Below are 20206 nucleotides of genomic sequence, written 5' to 3'. Positions count from 1 at the left end.
ATTCCCTGACCTTTCCGCATCCTCCGTGGTGGCTATGGGCTCGAACCCCAGTCTAATCAAGAAGCGTGTGCTACGCACTGCTGCTCCTTCCCACCTGGATACGGAGGCGCCTCACACACCTGGGTGGTCAGCCACAGTGTGCATGTGCATGGAGGTTATACCCAGCGTTACTAACAGTCCCACCATCGTGAAGATGCAAGCAGAGGATTTGGCTGTCACAGCTCATCCGTGCTTCGTTGAAATTGGGTCCACTTGACTTGAATGTCATCCGAATATTAATTCCATCAGCGTTTTAGATGCCCAGGTAGAAAGTACAGCTTGTCTGGCATATCTGAGAGGATGTCTGTGACAACCTCAAGGACCAGTGCTGGAAAAACCCTGCTATTATGTTCAATGTAATTTTCAACCTTTCCATTCCTTTTTGTGAATCCCCGCTGTTGACTCACTAGTTGTTATCGCTTTTGTGATATTTTTCTGAAGCACTTTTCTGGAGGTCACTACAATGAAACAATAAAAAATTTGCAGTTTCCGGTTTATTGGGCTTTTCTGTTACTGTAATCAATTCTAAACGAATAGTAAACTCAATTTTCTTGCATTTGCTATAGTACCGACAGATGGAATTCTGTGGGTTTTCATGTTTTTATGGTGAAACATGTTTCCCCTTCCATGAAATATTCAATCATATAAAAAACATAAATAAATTTTCAGAAAATCATTACACCGTATCTCACTTGTGCGTATTGTGTTTGTTGCAACTTGTGCATGCCGTGTTCTTTTTTATTAATTGCTTATCATTTTTACTATTTCAAATTTTACAACTAAAAAAAAAAAAAAGTCAGTGACAGAAATATCAATTAGTACGTACATATTACAGTACGTATTAATTAAGCTATGTATGTAAGCGTAAATTTATTTTTATTTTGCTAACTGGAAAATATTCTTCTGATTTTCACGTATCATTTAAAGCGGGGTCCACTGTATTTTGTTGGGAGATCCCTGGGTTAGGTTCTATGCTATTGAACTTGTGCTTGTTTCAGACAATAAAAAATAATTGTGACTTCGAAAAGTGCAGTTGGTGACTTTTAAAGAGAGCAAAAGGTGCATGAAATCTAGATGCTGCAGAAGAGATTGTTCTTAGCAGCAATGAAGAAGAAGAAAATTAAATGAATGCACATTATCTGACATATAAGTATCACAGTTTGTAACATTTGTTCAGTTATTACTATTTAAGTTACTACTATTATAAAAAATAAAGTTAAAATATTAAGTTATTACTACTATAAAAATGAAGTTTCCGATAGTTATAAAAAAAAAAAGGTGTATTATTGTTAGCTTTTGGAATGTAACCCCCCCCTTTTTATACTAGTTCTTAGTCCCGTATAACACTTACCTGTAATACGCAATTTTTATATTTTCATTAATTTAAAAAAATTCTACACAAAATGTTGGCTTGGCTGTACATGTAATTAAGATATTGCATATATTCGAAAATTTGGTGAACAAAAAATTTATTCCCACACCCACCACTGCAAAATATCCTGCTGGCACCCATGCATATAGACCAGGCCCGGGCAAACTATGGCCCACGGGCCGCATGCGGCCCGCTGAACATTTTTGTGCGGCCCGCGAGCTTTAATGGTATTTTCGAAAAAAGTTTACTTATTTTATGCCCTTTGCGACACCTTTTTGAAAAATAAATTTGTGTATGTAATACATTATAGAATTTGTCGACTTGTAAATTGTTTTATCATCTCTCTATTCTTCAAATTGAGATAGAATTTGAAATTGTGAGCGAACTAGAGCGGGCCGACGGGTGCTTTTATAATTTGAAAAATGCTTAACAGTTACAGAGTTGAAAAATGCTTAACAAGATATAATTTACAATGGAACAAAATGGTCAGCGTAACAACTGACAAAGCAACAAGTTTGACAGGTAAAAATGTTGGAGCGTTAATGAAAATTAAGAATAAAATTTGTGAAAATTATCCCGATTATAATTTAATTACAATTCATTGTATTATACATCGACAAGTATTATGTAAAATTGTGTTAATATTTGAACATGTCACATCTTGTATTGTTAAACTAGTAAATTTAATAGGGGCCTGAATAAATTCGAGGGGCCTGAAACACAGACAATTCGTACAAGATATTGAATCCGAGTACACAGATATTCCTTATCATAGCCAAATTCGATGGCTCAGATGAGGAAAAGTTCTTCGGCGAGTATTGGATCCTAAAGATGACATCGTTCTATTTTTAAAACTGAAAAAGATTATGGACTTTCCCGAATTAACTAACTGGATTTGTGATTTTGCGTTTACCCTGAACATCATGACACGCTTAAATACTTTCAACACCGTGTTACGAGGGAAAAATTTATACGCCCATGATATGGTAAAAAGTTTGAATGGATTTCAATTAAAACTCCAGTTGTTCCTTCGACATTTATTAATTAACAAGGTAGACCACTTTCCAACCATGAAGTTTGGCGATAGTGCGCGACCCATTTTCAATAGAAATGGATAGTGCACCAAGCAGTGGCAGATTTCCGCACAGGCGCACGAGGCGCGCGTCTGGGGCCTCTTAAATCGAGGGGGCCTCAAATCTCAGATCTCAAAAAAAAATAATAAATAAAATTGTTTCATTTAAAATTTTTACACTCATCTTTATTACCGTTACTGAATAAAACTATAATTTAATATGAGAAGTTAGTCAACTCTTCTGCGAATATCCCCACATATTATATGAAATATCTACGCGAACTAAGTGAATACGTATTATCATTAATGCTTAGTTGTGCCATTTTTTCATTTCAACATTAGTTAAAATATGTATGAAAGAATTGCGCAACCAAAATGATTAAAACCGCAACACGAAATCTAGAGCGCGTGCTATAGTAAAAACGTGCGCGTAGAATGCACACTGTAGTGGTACCGGAAATATTTAGAGGGGGGCCTCAAAATTGAATTGCGCCTGGGGCCTCTCAAGTGCTAAATCCGTCACTGGCACCAAGTGAACCACAACTTCAGATTACAGACCTGCAGTGTGATACCGGTTTAAGGGAATTGCACCGTCGTGAGAAAATCTGTAAATTCTACAATACTCTTAATTCGAACAAATTCGATGAACTTAAAGATTTGCCCGAAAAATGTTGGTTATTTTTGGATCGACCTAAATATGTGAACAAACATTTTCCATCATGAATCTAAATAAAAATTCTTTACGATCGAGCATCACCGATGAACATTTACAAGCAGTTTTAAGAATCTCAAGTACAAAATAACACCCGAAATTAAAAAAAAAATGTTAAAAGATGTAAAACAGTTCCATCCATCTCATTAAATTCTTGATTATTAGAGAATTTTTTTTTATGTTATATTTCTTCTTCATGATAAAAAATAATATATATCTAAAAATAGTATTTTACGTGCGGCCCGCCTTCTTTTCGAATTCCTAATGTGGCCCTTCAGCCAAAAAGTTTGCCCAGGCCTGATATAGGCAATAATAAAAAAAAAAACTGTATGCATTATCACCAATCTACAAAAAACCAGCGTGATTTAAGGATGATTGCTAAAGAACTTGAAGTGGAAATTATATAGGTCGATTGTGTGTTCAGGCCACGATGTGCAGCTTGTAGCTTGCGGACGGCAATTGCAGTTTTGAGGAATTATCCCGCTTTGTGCAACCATTTTGAATCAGAAGTTAAATATTCGGGATTCTTAAACTGATTTTTAAATCTGGAATTTCTTAATGATTTAGCACTAATGATTGTCATCCTGCTGGAGCTCTCTTACCTTTCAGAAGCTTTACATCGCAGCATCACTATAGTAAAAGCAGATAAATTAATTATTCGAACTATCAATGCTATTGCTAATTTGAACAAATATGAAGGAAATGATGAAGCTAAAATTGAGAGAATGTTGAAGTCGAAAGAATCTCAAGAAATCAAAATCGAAAGTAAGAACACATTTAAAAAATTACCTCATGACAAGTTATTAAACTGCATTGTTTTATCCTTAAAGGATCAGTTATTAATGACAGAGTAATTTTAAATTAAATAAAGAAAATGATATCATTGACGATGAGAAATGGAAAGAAATTTTAAACATATGCTATCCGAAATTGTGGAATATGGAAGAACCTTCATCTCCATGGCATGAAAACCAAATAAGAAATTTAAGTTTTCTAATAAAATATGAAATAAAAATTAATGATTTTAGGGATTTTGTCAAAGACAATTTAACTTTAAAATCGAGTGACAGATTGACAACAAATATTAATAAAGAAGTAAATTCTATATGGCAGTTTTTAGAATAAATTTTTCTTGAATATTTGCGTAATAATTTTTTTTTGTGTAACTTTTTTGTGTATCTTTTCTAGAATAGTTTGTGTTTTATGTAATATCTGTTTTTTTTATATTGTAAAATGTTTTGTGATAGTTTTTATGTTATTTGACATATGGGAAATATTTCATGTTATTTTTTATTTGCAATATTAATATTTTATCATGAAAAAAATTTATCCATTATATTTCTCTTTTATTGTATTTTCACATTCACACATGAGGAGTTATTAAGGAAGGAAAATGCCAGAAGGTTATCAAATTGTAGCAGGGTGCTTAATGATTTTGTAATAACTGAGAGCAAAGTGGAGGAGAAATTGCTGAAGTTAAATATAAGAAAGGCACCTGAGGGTGGATGGGATCTATCCAGTTATATTAAAGGAGGCGGCAAAGGAACTAAGCAAACCCTTAGCCATAATTAAAATAAGTAAAGAAGTCTTTGTTGTTTTTCTTTGCATCCTTTGCCAAGGATTTCTCATAATCAGCCTTTGATTGTGTAACCTCCTTTGTGACTTGATTACAGACTAGCTTATATCTGCCATAGGCTTCTGTGTCACCTGATAATTTATATGCATCCCACAAATTTTTCTTCTCTGCCAAGAGCCTCATTAGTTCATCTGATATCCATTTAGGTCTAAATCTTGAACAGTATACAGTATCCATTTCCTCCAACAGTTTGTTCAACAAATACAGGCAATGTTGAAAAAAAGCAATGTTGGAGTTATGACTGAATTTTAAAGTGTCTGCAATTCTGCCCAGAAATGAGAGAAGGGAGGGAGTACATGTTGAGAGCCTTACAAATGAATTCAACTATGGAGAGAATGTGCAAGGCTCATGGGGTACAATTTTTCTCAGTGTGGTCTGTGCTTGTTAATAAGATTTTTTTTTTTTTTTTTTTTGATTTGGTAGTTGTTGGCGCATCGGCTTCTGTGGCCATATTGCACCTCCCAAGGTTTTTGCAGTACTTTGATCCAAGCCCGAGGCGGGAATCGAACCCGCGCGACCTTTGGGTTGCCGGGCAGGTACTTTACCCACTCGGCTAGCCTGGTCGGCTTGTTAATAAGATGGTTTTTAAAGGAATAGCATTAGCAGAGGCATATGATGCAAAAAAGAAAGCTTATGTAGCATCAGCCAAAAAAAAAAAAAAACCCTCCCATTTCACCCCTCCATTTGTTCCAAATGTCTGTCTGTCCAGCTCAGCCTTATAGGATACACTTAAATAGAAGGGGGAAAGAATATTTGCTAATGCTCTTGAAGCAGTGATAAGTGTGTTGGAAAACTGCTAGCTTAATTCTTGCACTGCTTCTACTGGCATATGTAGCAACCTGGAAAGCAAGGCGTCAGAGATTTCAGTCCCTGCTGTGGGTCATCATGGAACGAGCAAATACATGGGTTAGGTTAACTAAGAGTAAGAAACATATTCATGTATACCATTGCTAGGAGCATTACAAATAAATTTGATGAATTTTGAGTACTGTTGAAGTCATCAAATGCAAACATTGTAGGGATAGCAGAAACATGTTGTTGCTCAGCCATAACCAATGCTGAATTTGAATATGGGAAGTAAATGTATATAGGAAGGGCACACATTTTGATCTTAGCCAAAAGGCCAAAAAAGTGATATATGTGTAGCCTCTCTATGGTGGATCCCAGACTAATGTCCATGTCCAACTAGTGTCACTGTGATGAAATACAAAAGATACATATACATTCATTAAAAACATGGGCCTGATGTGTGGTTAATGAATGTATATGTAATGTTAGTGAATGTTCTGTGGTGTGTTGTGAGTGTCAGTCCTCTTTGCCACCAGGGAGCAGCCATCACTTGCATAACTGATTCCCAGTGCCTGTCCTTGGCATGTGGAGTCAGTCCTGTTTCCTGTATTTTATTGCATCCACTGGAGGTAGTACAAAACCAGTGGATACACTGACAAAATCCCACATCCACAGGAGGTAGTGCTATACCTGTGGATGCCAGAAAAATCCCATACCCAGGCTCCCAGTCATGGGTATCAACAAGAAAAAAATAAAATAAAATAAAATAAAATAAAAATAAATAAATTTAAAAAATAATTATTTTGAACCAGTGGACTCATCACACCAGTACAATTATACAAAGTTTCCTCCTCAATTTACTCATTACTCTTAATGGGTAATAATATACAATCTTTTAAACAATCTGTATTTACAATATAACATCAGATGTTCCTTCCACCTCTAGTACAGAGTAGATTCACTAAAATTATTTCTTCTATTCCAATCTTAGGCTACCGTTAAAATATAAGATAGATTATCATACCTTTTTGTAAGAAATTTCTTCCAACGCTCACATCAAACTAATCCGGTTAATATAATATAATATAAAAGATCTAAGTGTTTAACGCGAAAATATCCTTATTAAAAGATTATAAAATTATGTGGTTTTTTATATTATTATTACATTTATGTTATTATTAAGACATTGATAGTTTTTAAAATTAGATTAATTAAGAAATTAATAGTTTTATAAATTAGTTTTATATTATTATTACTATTATTATATGCTTCTACTGGTACATTAGCAACCTAGAAAGCAAGGAGTTAGAGATTTCGGTCCCTGCTGTGGGTCATCATGAAACAAGTAAATACATGGGTTTGGTTAACTAAGAGAAAGAAACATATGCATGTATACTATTTTGAACCAGTAGACTATTTTGAACCAGTATTTGAGGAGGAAGACAAGATTAGTTTTATATTATTATTATTATATTTATATTGTAATTATTAATAAAAGATTAGTTTTATAAAAAACTGCATAATTTTATATCTTTTAATAAGGATAATTTCTTGTTATACACTTAGATCTTTTATATTATACTATCCACATTAGTTTGATGTGAGCGTCAGGGGAAATTTCCTACAAAAAGGTATGATAATCTATGTTATATTTTAACAATATTACTTAAAGTAGGAAGAATTGGGCTTCATCGCTCTTATATTTTGAAACTTAGGACTATATCGGTAAATCTTGTAGAACTACACAGATGGATTTAGTCTCCAAAATTTTTACTTTTACATACTGGTGAGTTTATACAATCAAGCTATCCATATGTGCTCTTCTAATTATCTCAACAGTTACCATCACCTTTACACCACCTTTCAACATGTTTGTCTCTAATCACCTGTAACTTGAAGGCTACATTAATCCCAGCAGTATTTCCTCAATATTTTCAAATTTTATAAATTTGAAAATATTGAGGAAATACTGCTGGGATCAATTACAACAGATGGAACAAACTTCCATCTCTTGTAGTTGAGATCAGCAACTTAAATAAGTTCAAGGCAGAACTAGACAAACATTTGGAGTGAATGGATGGGTGAAATGAGTTTGATGCTCTATAAGTTTGCTTTCTTGCATCATATGCCTCTACTAATGTTAATCTGAAACCACGGTAAATCTACAAAACGTATGTAACATAAAACCAAAATACACTCTGTCGTTTTGTATTAAACAATGTAAAAGTCTAGGCCTAAACCCAATCACTCGGTTTGTAACCTTGACAGCTGATCCAGAATTGAATCAAAAGGTAGTCTTATTTGTAACCTCATCCTGCAAGAAGCCACAATCTATGTCTGCCAGGGGCAAAGCTTGATGACATTGTAGAGCGGATATCATCTTTTAAGGTCACAAAAAGTGATATAGTTGTACACGTTGGCACTAATGATATTAAGAGTAGGATACTGGTGGAATTACTTAACAAGTACAGGTCACTGTTGAAAAAAAGCCGTGAATTAGGGTTGAATTTGAAAGTGTCTGCAATTCTGCCCGGACACGATAGGAGTGAGTATATGATGAGAGCCCTGTCGATCAATTCAGCCCTGGAAAGACTGTGCAAGGCTCAAGGGGTAGAATTTTTTTCAGCCTGGTCTGTACTTGTTAACAGGAGAGACTGCTTCTACAGGGATGGGATACACTTAAATAGAGAGGGTGCAAGAATATTTGCTGATGCTATCGAGGCAGTGTTAGGTGGGTCGGAAAACTGCTAGATTGGGGGGATACAAGGACTAATAGATTAACAGTAGCCACTGGGGTGAAAGTGATTCTTGCACTGCTTCTATTGGAATGAGCAGCAGCCTGGAAAATAAGGTGTAGGATATTTCAGGGACTGCTGGGAATCATTGGGGTTACAAGTAAACACATGGATTGTGTTAGGGTAGCTAAGAAAAAGAACAGGTGCATGTATACTTGCGTGTACACCAATGCTAGGAGTTTGGTAAATGAATTTGAGGTATTGCTCAAAGCATCAAAGGCGGCTATTGTTGGGATATCAGAGACGTGGCGTCACACAGATATAAGTAATGCAGAACTGGAATTTGGTGAGCACAACATCTACAGAAAGGATAGACAGGATAGGAAGGGAGGAGGGGTTATGCTATTAATTAAGAAACACATAAAATCCAAGGAAGTGAAGCCAGTCGACATTGCTGGACAGTGCAGTGTCAAGTCAGTTTGGTGTGACATAAGCATTGGGAGATCAAAATTGAGAGTAGGAGTGTGCTATAGGCCTAATGACTCTGATGAGTATAATAAGAAACTGTACAGGGAAACAGAATTGGCCAGTAAATCAGAGAGTCTTATAATGGGGGATTTTAATTTCCCAGATATTGACTGGAATTGTGGGTTGGTCACTCACACACTAGCAAGGCTTTTGTGGATTTATTGGATGATTGTTTTCTAAATCAGCATGTTCGGGAGGCAACTAGAGGGAGCAATAATCTTGATTTGATTATCAGTAGCGATTTTTCATGCATTAAGAATCTGAAGATACAGGAACCACTAGGTGGCAGTGATCACAGTGTGCTGAAGTGGGATTTACTCAAGGAGTTAACTACCATCAGGGGTAAAGGGAAGGGTTATTGCTTTCGTAAAGGCAACTACGATGCTCTGAGACTGTATTTAAATTCTATACAGTGGGACCAACTGATGATGTTACCAACAGCAAACTCAAAATGGGAAGTATTCAAAGAACTTATCTTGGAAGCTACTAGGTTTTACATACCAAATAAGAAATATTGTTCAAGGTTTAGGCCTAAATGGATGTCAGATGAACTAATGAGACATATGGCAGAGAAGAAAAATGCATGGGATACAAATAAATTAACACGTGACACAGAAGCCTATGATAGATATAAGCTGATCTGTAACCAAGTTACAAAGGTGGTTAGGTAGGCGAAGGTAGATTACGAGAAATCTTTGGCAAGGTATGCAGAGAAAAACAGCAAGGAGTTCTTTACTTATGTAAACTGTAGAAGGAAGGGAATGAATCAGATTGGTCCACTTGATATCGATGGTTCAACTGTTCATGATGCTGCTCAGGTAGCTAACAAACTAAATCAATATTTTGCATCTACATTCACACATGAGGAGTTATTCAGGAAGGGGAATGCCATAGTTGAAGTAAACACTGGCAGTGAGCTAGATGATCTTGTAATAATTGAGTAAAGTGGAGGAGAAATTGTTGAAGATAAATACAAGAAAGGCACCTGGGGTGGATGGGATCTATCCAGTTATATTAAAGGACGCACCAAAGGAAGTAAGCAATCCGTTAGCCATAATTATGAGAGCTTCCTTTGACTCATGGGAGGTACCCACAGACTGGAGATGTGAAAATGTAACCCCAATTCACAAAGGAGGATCAAGAGCTGACACAAGTAATTATAGACCTGTGAGTTTACCTTCTGTTCCAGGAAAATTAATGGAGGCACTGGTTAAAGAAGCACTGCAGGATCATCTTCACAAGAATTCAGTTATAGCTCAGACAGAGCATGGTTTTGTTAAGGGAAAGTCTTGCCTGACCAATTTGACTGGATACTATGATGTAATCACAAAAGAATTGGATGCAGGGAATAACTTTGATATTATATATTTGGATCTTAGAAAGGCTTTTGATACTGTTGCACATGGAAGACTGCTGCACAAATTAGAGCAGTGTGGCATTGGTGGCAAATTATTGCTATGGATAAAGGGATGGTTCGGTGACAGAAGACAGAGAGTGGTAATCAATGGACACTGCTCATCGTGGACTAATGTTATTAGTGGAATCCCTCAGGGTTCAATGTTGGGTCCATTGTTGTTTTCTGTAATTATAAATAATATTGATGATGGTATATCAGGCTTAATGTCCAAGTTTGCAGACGATACAAAGGTTGGCAGGGTTGTTAAGGGCACTATTGACGCTATGCTGCTGCAACAGGATCTGGAAAGGTTGAGCAGATGGGCTGAGAGGTGGCAAATGAAGTTTAACATTGACAAATGTAAAGTACTACATATGGGAAGCAGTAACCGCAGAGCAACGTATCAACTCTGTGGTACTACACTGACAGTGGTAGAGAATGAAAAGGACCTGGGGGTAATTGTGCAGGCGGATATGAAGTTCTCTGACAGGGCAGACAGGCTGCAGGAGTAGCTCATGGTGTCTTATCAAAGATATACAGGAATTTTCTAGCAGGGATAAGGAGGTGATTATTCCCTTGTATAAGGCAATGGTCAGGCCACAGCTTGAGTACTGTATACAGGTCTGGAGGCCTCATTTCAAGAAGGATGTAGAGCTGCTGGAACGAGTACAGAGAAGGGAACAAGGTTAGTGAAGGGAACGAAGGGTTGCTCTTACGAAGAAAGGCTTAAGTTTTGCAAATTACATTCTGGAGACTAGGCACCGGCGAGGTTTTTTTTTTTTTTTTTTTTGATTTGGTAGTTATTGGCGCATCGGCTTCTGTGGCCATATTGCACCTCCCAAGGTTTTTGCAGTACTTTGATCCAAGCCCGAGGCGGGAATCGAACCCGCGACCTTTGGGTTGCCGGGCAGGTACTTTACCCACTCGGCTAGCCCGGTCGGCTTACCGGCGAGGTGATCTGATAGAGGTGTAAAAAGCCTTGAATGGCTTGAGCATGCTAAATGCTGATGGGATACTGCCTCTTGCTCAGAATAATCACCTGAGAGGGCATAAATTCAAATTGAGGAAAGACAGATATAGGGTAGATGTGTGGAAATTGGCCTTTACCCACAGGTAGTTGGTTGGTGGAACAGACTTCCATCCCTTGTTGTGGAAGTTAGCCTAAATAAATTTAAGGCTCAGCTGGACAGATATCTCAATTTCGAACGAACGGAGGGGTGAAGTGGAAGGTTTTTTTTTTTTTTTTATGGCTGATGCTGCATAAGCTTGCTTTCTTGTATCATATGCCTCTACTAATGCTAAAGTTCTTTAAATAAAGATCCTCAAGTATCTCATCTTTTATGTAGTCCTTTTGAACCCCGTATATAAGGACTGTAGAATTTGTTATTTTGGGTTTATCAAACATCAATCTAGCCCCAATAATAAAAGTTGCTTTACTTATCTTTTCAGCATCTGCTGAACTTGTCTCAATCCACACCCTTTTCTTAAGAGTCTAATGTTCTTTTCTTTATGAGCAATGAGTAATGAACCCACAATCCCAGCTCACAGAACAGGTTGGGCTGAAATTTGTTCCAAGTCAAGTACAGCTACATGGTATCAGTATAGCATGTTGTCCATAAATTACTTCTATTCTATGATCAGTATGCCTAATCTGTATAAGGAAAAGTCAGAACTTCTGGGAGAACAAAAGCCTCACACTTGTTCAATAAAAGTTCCTTTCATTCTAATGGGAGCATTTTTCAAAATATTGGCCTTTTTCATACAGTTGAAAATGGCCTGTTTTGAAAGAGGCAGTACCACTTATTATTATTAGCCATATGGTGCAAGGAAACCTGAGGCTTTTGCTCCACCAGTCAAAAAAAAAAAAAAAGTCTGAGTTACCCAGAGGGAGATTGTTATTTGGTTTTTAAGAGCATTAGCAACTAAGGCCATATTGCTCCGGTGCGGTGGTCATTCCCTGACCTTTCCGCATGCTCCGTATTTGGTGGTGACGGGCTCGAACCCCGGTCCAATCAAGAAGCGTGTGCTACGCACTGCTGCTCCTTCCCACCTGGCTACGGAGGCGCCCCAGAGGGAGAGAGATCAAGTCAGAAGTAAAAGGAAATCACCAAGAAAGAGAAGAATGATGATATCCAGCTCAGGACCCTGGGTGTGCCAAGCCCATACTCACCAGATGTGAGCCCCTGAGGTTAACTGCACTATCTGAAACAACAATGAATAAAATGAACACACAAGGAATTGTTTGTTTATTTAGTATTAGTATTTGATGAAATTATGTTATTTATTTAGTGTTTTTTTTATTAATTACTTCTATTCATTTAGTGTTTCATGATCTTATTGCAAATATAATTACTTTATTGGGTGATTTTTGTGAGTGCAGCAAAAGCCTGTGGCTTCCTTGCACTACATGGCAAATACTATTAATTAATCATCATCCAAATACCTTTCAGAATTGGGAAATTGCAAAAGCAAAGATGATTTTCCTTTGGGGGGGAGGGGGCATTCCAAATTCAACTCTAGCATCAGTAGACACTGGGATAGTCCAATGCTGAACTGAACAAAGCTGAACTTGAAATCGCGATATCTGGTATGACAGAACTTGTTTGTTTACACACAAATGTCTGTGATTCTCTTTTCTCAGAAGCATATTTAATATTTCAGTATCATTAATTCCCGCAGTAATACTTCCTGCCGAAGAAATCAAAAGTTAATGAAATCAAAACCTACTGAAGACCATTTCATCGTACGTAAAAGGGGGGGGGGGGTTATTTGCACATTTTCATTGATTATTATTATTATCAGCCATATGGTGCAAGGAAGCCTGAATATTTCATTTTTCTGAGTGGGGAGGGAAGGGAGTGCGTCCGAACAGCCGGTACAAAGTATATTTTAAAATGCAAAAGTACTGAAATTATTACCCGCAATAACCGTCTCCATACGATGCTTGAAAGCATGTTCCAAAATCCAAAATTTTATTTGTAGAATTGAACCCTGTTCTTCCATGTCACTATTCGTATACACTTGATTCAATGAAGCGACCATATCTTTTTGAAAATAAGCGAAATGTCGCGTCGACACATAGTGGAAGAATACATATTCTATTCATACATTAAACCTATAGTTTAGCGTTCCCAATCCCACAATTCTAAGAGCGGTGACTTGAACCGTGATTGGCTGGGACAATTTCAAAGTTCCAGGCACAGAGAAGTAAGATATAGTAGTACACTGCGGTCTTAATCATTCGTGTGATTTTTTTTTTTTTTTTTATGAAAATCCCAAACACGAAAGGTATCAAAACCTATAGTACTTAGTACCGTGCATGGGTTGAAGGAGAAGTATTGGGGGGCGGAATGCCGGAAACTTTGCTCTAGAGACTAAACATGGGTTTCACCACTTCAAGCCTCCAATAAGCAAAGTGATGGCATTTCACCGTTTGATGAAAGTCATCTACCACCTTGAAATTGGCGTTCACCAAAAGATTTTCGGTAATTCAGAAAAAAAAAAATAATAATAATAATAAAGTTTGATAATAGTTTGAATAGTGTTCTCATTCCTAGTGCAAGTTTTTATGCTATTTAAAGTTTATATTTTTACTTTCCTGTGATATAGGGTCCTGAGCTGGATATCATCATTCTCTTTCTTGATGAATCCTTTCTACTCCTGTCTCTCTCAGGGTAACTCGAGAATTTTTTTTGCTGGTGCAGCATATGCCTCAGGCTTCCTTGCATATGGCTGATAATAATAACAATAAAACGCAATCAACTATATAATAAAATATCAACGATATCTTAGTCTTTCTCTCTCTCAGACAATTCTCAGGTGTAACTCATAATTTTTTTTTTTTTTTTTTGGCTGCTGCAGCAAAAGCCTCACGCTTCCGGGCACCATATGGCTAATGATAATAATAATAATACTGTATACTGCAGACTCCTATACGGTAAATCCACGCGCTCAACAAGATTTTTTGCAAATCCAGCGAACGCTAAGATTTTATTAATTTAGTCGTTTTATTAGCATTCGTAGAGGCATATGATGCGAGAAAGCAAGCTTACGCAGCATCAGCCAAAAATAAAAAATAAAAAAACACTTCCATTTCACACCTCCGTTCTTTCGAAATACCTGTCCAGCTGAGCCTTAAATTTATTTAGGCTATCAACTTCCACAACAAGCGGTGGAAGTCTGTTCCGCTAGTCAACTACCCGCTGGTTAAAGGCAAATTTCCGCACATTTTTCCTACATCTGTCTTTCGTCAATCTGAATTTATGCCCGCTCGGGTGATTATTCTGAAAAAGAGGAAGAATCCCATCGGCATTGAGCATACTCAAACCATTCAAGGCTTTATACACCTCTATCAGATCACCTCGCCGGTGGCTAGTCTCCAGACACTGTAATTTGCATAACTTAAGCTTTCTTCGTAAGAGCAACCCTTTGTTCCATTCACTAATCTTGTTGCCCTTCTCTGTACTCGTTCCAGCAGCTCTACATCCTTCTTGAAATGAGGCCTCCAGACCTGTATACAGTACTCAGGCCAAGGTGTGGCCTGACCATTGTCTTATACAAGAGAATAATCACCTCCTTATCCCTGCTAGAAAAATTCCTGTATATCATTGATAAGACACCATGAGCTACTCTTGCAGCCCGTCTGCACTGCTAAAAGAACTATATATCTGCCTGCATAATTACCCCCAGGTCCTTTTCATTCTCTACCACTGTCAGAGTAGTACCATAGAATTGATACGTTGATCTGGGGTTACTGTTTCCCAAATGTAGTACCTCACATTTATCAATGTTAAACTTCATTCGACACCTCTCATCCCATCTGCTCAACCTTTCCAGATCCTGTTGCAGCAGAATAGTGTCAGTAGTGTTCTCAACAACCCTGCCAACCTTCGTATCGTCTGCAAACTTGGACATTAAGCTTGATATACATCATCATTATCATTTATAAATACACACTAAAAAAATCTTAAGAATAAAATTCTAATGTTCATGTTTTTTCTTTCATGGTAAAAACAGAAAACAATAATGGGCCCAACACTGAACCCTGAGGGACTCCACTAATAACATTAGTCCACCATGAGCAGTGTCCATTGATTACCACTCTGTGTCTTCTCCCCCTCAACCATTCCTTTATCCATAGCAGCAATTTGCCTCCAATGCCACACTGCTCCAATTTGTGCAGCAGTCTTCCATGTGCAACAGTATCAAAAGCCTTTCTAAGATCCAAATATATAATATAAAAGTTATTCCTGCATCCAGTTCTTTTGTGACTGCATCATAGTATCCAATCAAATTGGCCAGGCAAGATTTCCCCTTAACAAAACCATGTTGTGTCCGAGATATAACTGAAGTCTTGTCTAGATGATCTTGCAATGCTTCTTTAACCAGTGCCTTCATTAATTTTCCTGGAACAGAAGTTAAACTCACAGGTCTATAATTACTTGTGTCAGCCTTTGATCCTCCTTTGTGAAATGGGATCACATTTGCACATCTCCAGTCTATGGGTACCTCCCCTGAGTCCAAGGCAGCTCTCTTAATTATGGCTAAAGGTTTGCTTACTTCCTTTGCTGCCTCCTTTAATAAAACTGGATAGATCCCATCCACCCCAGGTGCCTTTCTTGTGTTTATCATCAACAATTTCTCCTCCACTTTACTCTCAGTTATTACAAGATTATCTAGCTTACTGCCAGAGTTCAATACACCTCTGGCATTCCCCCTCGCTGAATAAATCCTCATGTGTGAATGCGATGCAAAATATTAATTTAGTTTGTTAGCTACATGAGCAGGATCATCAACAGTTGAACCCTCGATATCAAGTGGACCAATCTGATTCATCCTCTTCCTTCTAGAGTTTACATAAGTAAAGAACTCTTTGCTGTTTTTCTTTGCATCACTTGCCAAAGATTACTCGTAATCTGCCTTCGCCTGCCTAACCTCCTTTTTAACTTGGTTACAGACCAGCTTTTTTCTATTTACTTTATTTACTTGATAGTTATACTGTATTATTTTCTATAAGTAGGTTTGTAACTATAATCAAGCTTCGTGGTTTATTCTGAATTTAGATAGCAAGTTTGAAAGTTAATACTTTATGTCGATAGATCTTACCATTCGTAACTTGTCCCATTATTATACGATACGGAATAGCGTAAAGCAATTATTTTTAGTAGTAGTATTATTCTTATTAGCCATATGGTACAAGGAAGCCTGAGGCTTTTGCTTCACTAGCAAAAAAAAGAAATTCTGAATTATCCTGAGAGAGAGAGAGAAGTAGAAGGGAATCACCAAGAAAGAGAAGAATGATGATATCCAGTTCAGGACCCTTGGTGTGCCAAGTCCAAACTCACCAGATGTGAGCCCCTGATTATATCCCGAACTTCTTAGCGTAATATTTAACGTAAAACTAAATAGCGAAATACGCACTGTGTTCGAAATCTGTTAGATTAGTGTTGTATCATCAATTAATCAATAAAATTTATTAATCTTATTAAATACATTGTTAATTAAATTATACTTAAACGAAATCATGACCCAGACTAGAGCAACAAAACAAAGGGCACAAATAACAGGTGTGATGTGGCTCGGGGAAAACCGAAGGGTCCGATTCTCCAGCACATCTAAAAAAAATGTGTGAAATGTTTTGCTGAACTTTCTAGAACAGAACATCATCTAGCCAAGTCTTTGTGTGGGCTAGGTGCAAAGACTCTGAAGAAATTAGGTTCCAACTCAGCGTTCTGATGGACGTCTATGAGATTTTGAGTTGTAGGGTAGATGCCCTCAAAGAAATTAATATCAGGGAGGCTCATGAAGCTCTCAGCTGCCCAACTCAATGCCAGAGCATCAGGCAACACAGCGGCAATCTCCAAGGCAGAATGTGCTGATCCCAGTGGAAGTAGTTATTGTTCATGACCCTATTGTCAGGGAGACTGAAGAATATATATATTGCAAAAAGGACAGGTGGAACAGGACCAGGGTATGTCTGCCAGGGGGAAAAGTTGATGACATTGTAGGGAAGATATCTTTTAAGGGTACAAAAGGTGATATTGTTGTACATGTTGGCAGTAATGACCTTAGTTAAGAGTCAGATATTTGCAGAGTTACTTAAAAAGTACAGGACAATGCAGAAAAAAACTCTCGAGTTAGGGTTAAATTTGAAAGTGTCAGCAATTCTGCCCTTACACGATAGGAGGGAGTATATGATGAGAGCCTTGTCGATCAATTCGGCCCTGGAAAGATTGTGCAAGGCTCAAGGGGTTGAATTTTTTCAGCCTAGTCTGTACTTGTTACCAGGAGAGACTGCTTCTACAGGAACGGAGTATACTTAAGTAGAAAGGGTGCAAGAATATTTACTGATGCTATCGAGACGACGTTAGGCGATCCGGAAAACTGCTGGCTTGTAGGGATTCAGAGTCTAAAAGATTAACAGTAGCTGCAAGGAGAGGCAAAAGTGATTCTTGCACTGCTTCTACTGTAATGAGCAGCAGCCTAGAGAGCACGTTGCTGGGAATTTCGCGACCTTCTGGGAGTCATCATGGAACAAGTAAATACATGAGCTGTGTTAGGGTGACTAAGAACAGGTGCATGTATACTTCAATGAACACAAATGCTAGAAGTATAGTAAACAAATTTGATGAATTTAAATGCTGACCAAGGCATTAAAAGAAAGACGATATTGGGACATCAGAGACGGTGGTGTCACACAGATATAAGCTGTGCATAATTGGAATTTGGGGAGCACAATGTGTATAGTAATGATAGACAGGGTAAGAAGGGAGGAAGGGTGTTATGCTGTTGGTTAAGAAACACATAAAACCTAAAGAAGTCCTTTCAGTTGACATGGGTGGACAGTGCAATGTCGAGTCTGTTTGGTGTTACATAAACACTGCACAAGGGAAATGAGAGTAGGCCTAATAACTATGATGAGTACAACGAACAGTTGTGCAAAGAAATAGAGTGGGTCAGTAAATCAGAAAGTCTTGTAATGGGGGTTTTTAACTTTCCAGATATTGAGTGGAACTTATGCGATGATCACTCGCATGCTAGCAAGAAGTTTCTGGATTTATTGGAGGATTGATTTCTACACCAACATGTTTAAGCGGCAGCCAGAAACAGTAATAGTCTTGATCTGATTATCAGCAGTGGTTATTCAAGCATTAAGAATTTGCAGATAAAGAAACCACTGGGTAACTATGATCACAATGTACTGATATGGGAATTACTTAAAGATGTAACTACCATCAAGGCTTAAGGGAAGGGCTTTTGCTTTCATAAAGGTGACTACTGGAGTCTCAGCAATTCTTAAATTCTGTACAGTAGAATCAACTGATGATGTTACCAACGTTGAATTCTAAATGAGAAGCTTCGGGAACTTAATTTTGGAGACTACTAGGCTTTTTATTCCAACTAAGAAATACTGTTCAAAGTTTCGGCCTAAATGGATATCAGATGAACTAATGAGGCTTGTGGCAGAGAAGAAAAATGCATGGAATGCATATAAATTATCAGGCAACACAGAAGCCTGCGGTCGATATAAGCTAGTCTGTAATCAAGTCAAAAAGGTGGTTAGGCAGGCAAAGGCAGATTACGAGAAATCTTTGGCAAAGAATGCAAAGGAAAAACAGCAAAGTATTCTTTACTTATGTTAACTCTAGAAGGAAGGGGATGAATCAGATGGATCCAATAACATAAATGGTTCGACTATTGATAATCCTGCTAAAGTCGCTGTCAACTGAATGAGTATTTTGCATCTATATTCACACGTGAGGAGGTATTCGTGGAGGGAAATGCTAGAAGTTTATTAAACTCTAACAGGGAGCAAAGTGATTTTCTGAGAGCTCAGAGCAAAGTGGAGAAGAAATTGTTGAAGTTAAACATTAAAAAGGCACCTGGGACAGATGGAATCTATCTAGTTACATTGAAGGAGGCAGCTAGGAAAATAAGCAAACCCTTAGGCAAAATTAAGAGAAGATTATTAGATTCAGGGGTGGACCCCATGTACTGGTGATTTGCAAATGTATCGCCAATTCACAAAGGGGGTGCAAAGGGTCACACAATTAATTATAGACCTGTTAATTTAATTTCTGTACCAGGGGAAAATAATGGAGTCACTGGTTAAAGAAGTGATACAGGATCACCTAGACAATATTGCAGTCAGACACAGATATGAGTTTAAGAGGAAGTCTTGTCTGAACAATTTGATTGGATATTACGATGTAGTCACAGAGGAGCTGGATGCAAAAAATAATTTTGATATCATACACTTGGATTTCAGGATAGCTTTTAATACTGCTGCACATGCAAGACTTCTTTACAAATTGGAGCGGTATGGCATTAAGGACAAGTTACTGCAATGGATAAAGGGATGGTTGAGTAATAGATGGCAGAGAGTGGTAATAAATGGACTAACTTCTGTACTTGGACTAACGTTATTAGTAGAGTCCCCCAGTGTTCGGTGCTGGGTCCATTGTTGTTTTGTGTGTTTATCAATGATATCGATGAAGATATATCAGGCTTAATGTCCAGGTTTGCAGTTGATACAAAAGTTGGAAGGGTGTTAATGACAATAAAGAGAGTATGCTACTGCAACAGAATCTATAAAAGATGGGCTGAGAAGTGGAAACTGAATTTTATCATTAAGAAATGCAAAGTACTGCCGGCCTCCGTAGCCGAGTGGGCAGGAGCGGGAGTGCAGTAGCACACGCTCTTTGAGTAGATCGGGGTTCAAGCCCCTGACTGCTGAATACGGTCGATCTGCCAACCCGCACTGGACCAGCGTGGCAGATTATGGTCCATTTCCCTCAGTATGAATTGTTGAGGAGGCTTCCATCCTGCAGTGGGTTGATAATGGCTGCACTTTACTTTACTTTACTGCATATGGGTAGCAGTTATCCAAGAGAAACGTACTAACTGTGTGATACCACACTGATGGAT

The 20206-nt window shown here is 37.6% G+C and overlaps 1 protein-coding gene across 4 annotated transcripts in view; it reads right to left on the bottom strand.

Annotated features, from left to right (window-relative positions):
• Positions 1–13410, bottom strand: part of LOC150087600 (uncharacterized) — a 268271-nt gene extending 254861 nt beyond the window's left edge. For all 4 annotated transcript variants that reach the window (XM_090369160.1, XM_090369161.1, XM_090369163.1 and 1 more), the window contains exon 1: positions 13198–13410. In XM_090369160.1, the coding sequence (XP_090225286.1) occupies positions 13198–13321 (124 nt within the window). In that variant the 5' untranslated portion in view covers positions 13322–13410. The remainder of the gene's footprint in view (positions 1–13197) is intronic.
• Positions 13411–20206: the final 6796 nt, after the last annotated feature.

This window comes from Mastigoproctus giganteus, chromosome 3, assembly GCF_048544385.1.
Source record: "Mastigoproctus giganteus isolate SK-2022 chromosome 3, ASM4854438v1, whole genome shotgun sequence".
NCBI lineage: Eukaryota > Metazoa > Arthropoda > Arachnida > Uropygi > Thelyphonidae > Mastigoproctus > Mastigoproctus giganteus.
Note: the sequence above shows the minus strand (reverse complement) of the source record. Positions and strands in the feature narration are given on the sequence as shown.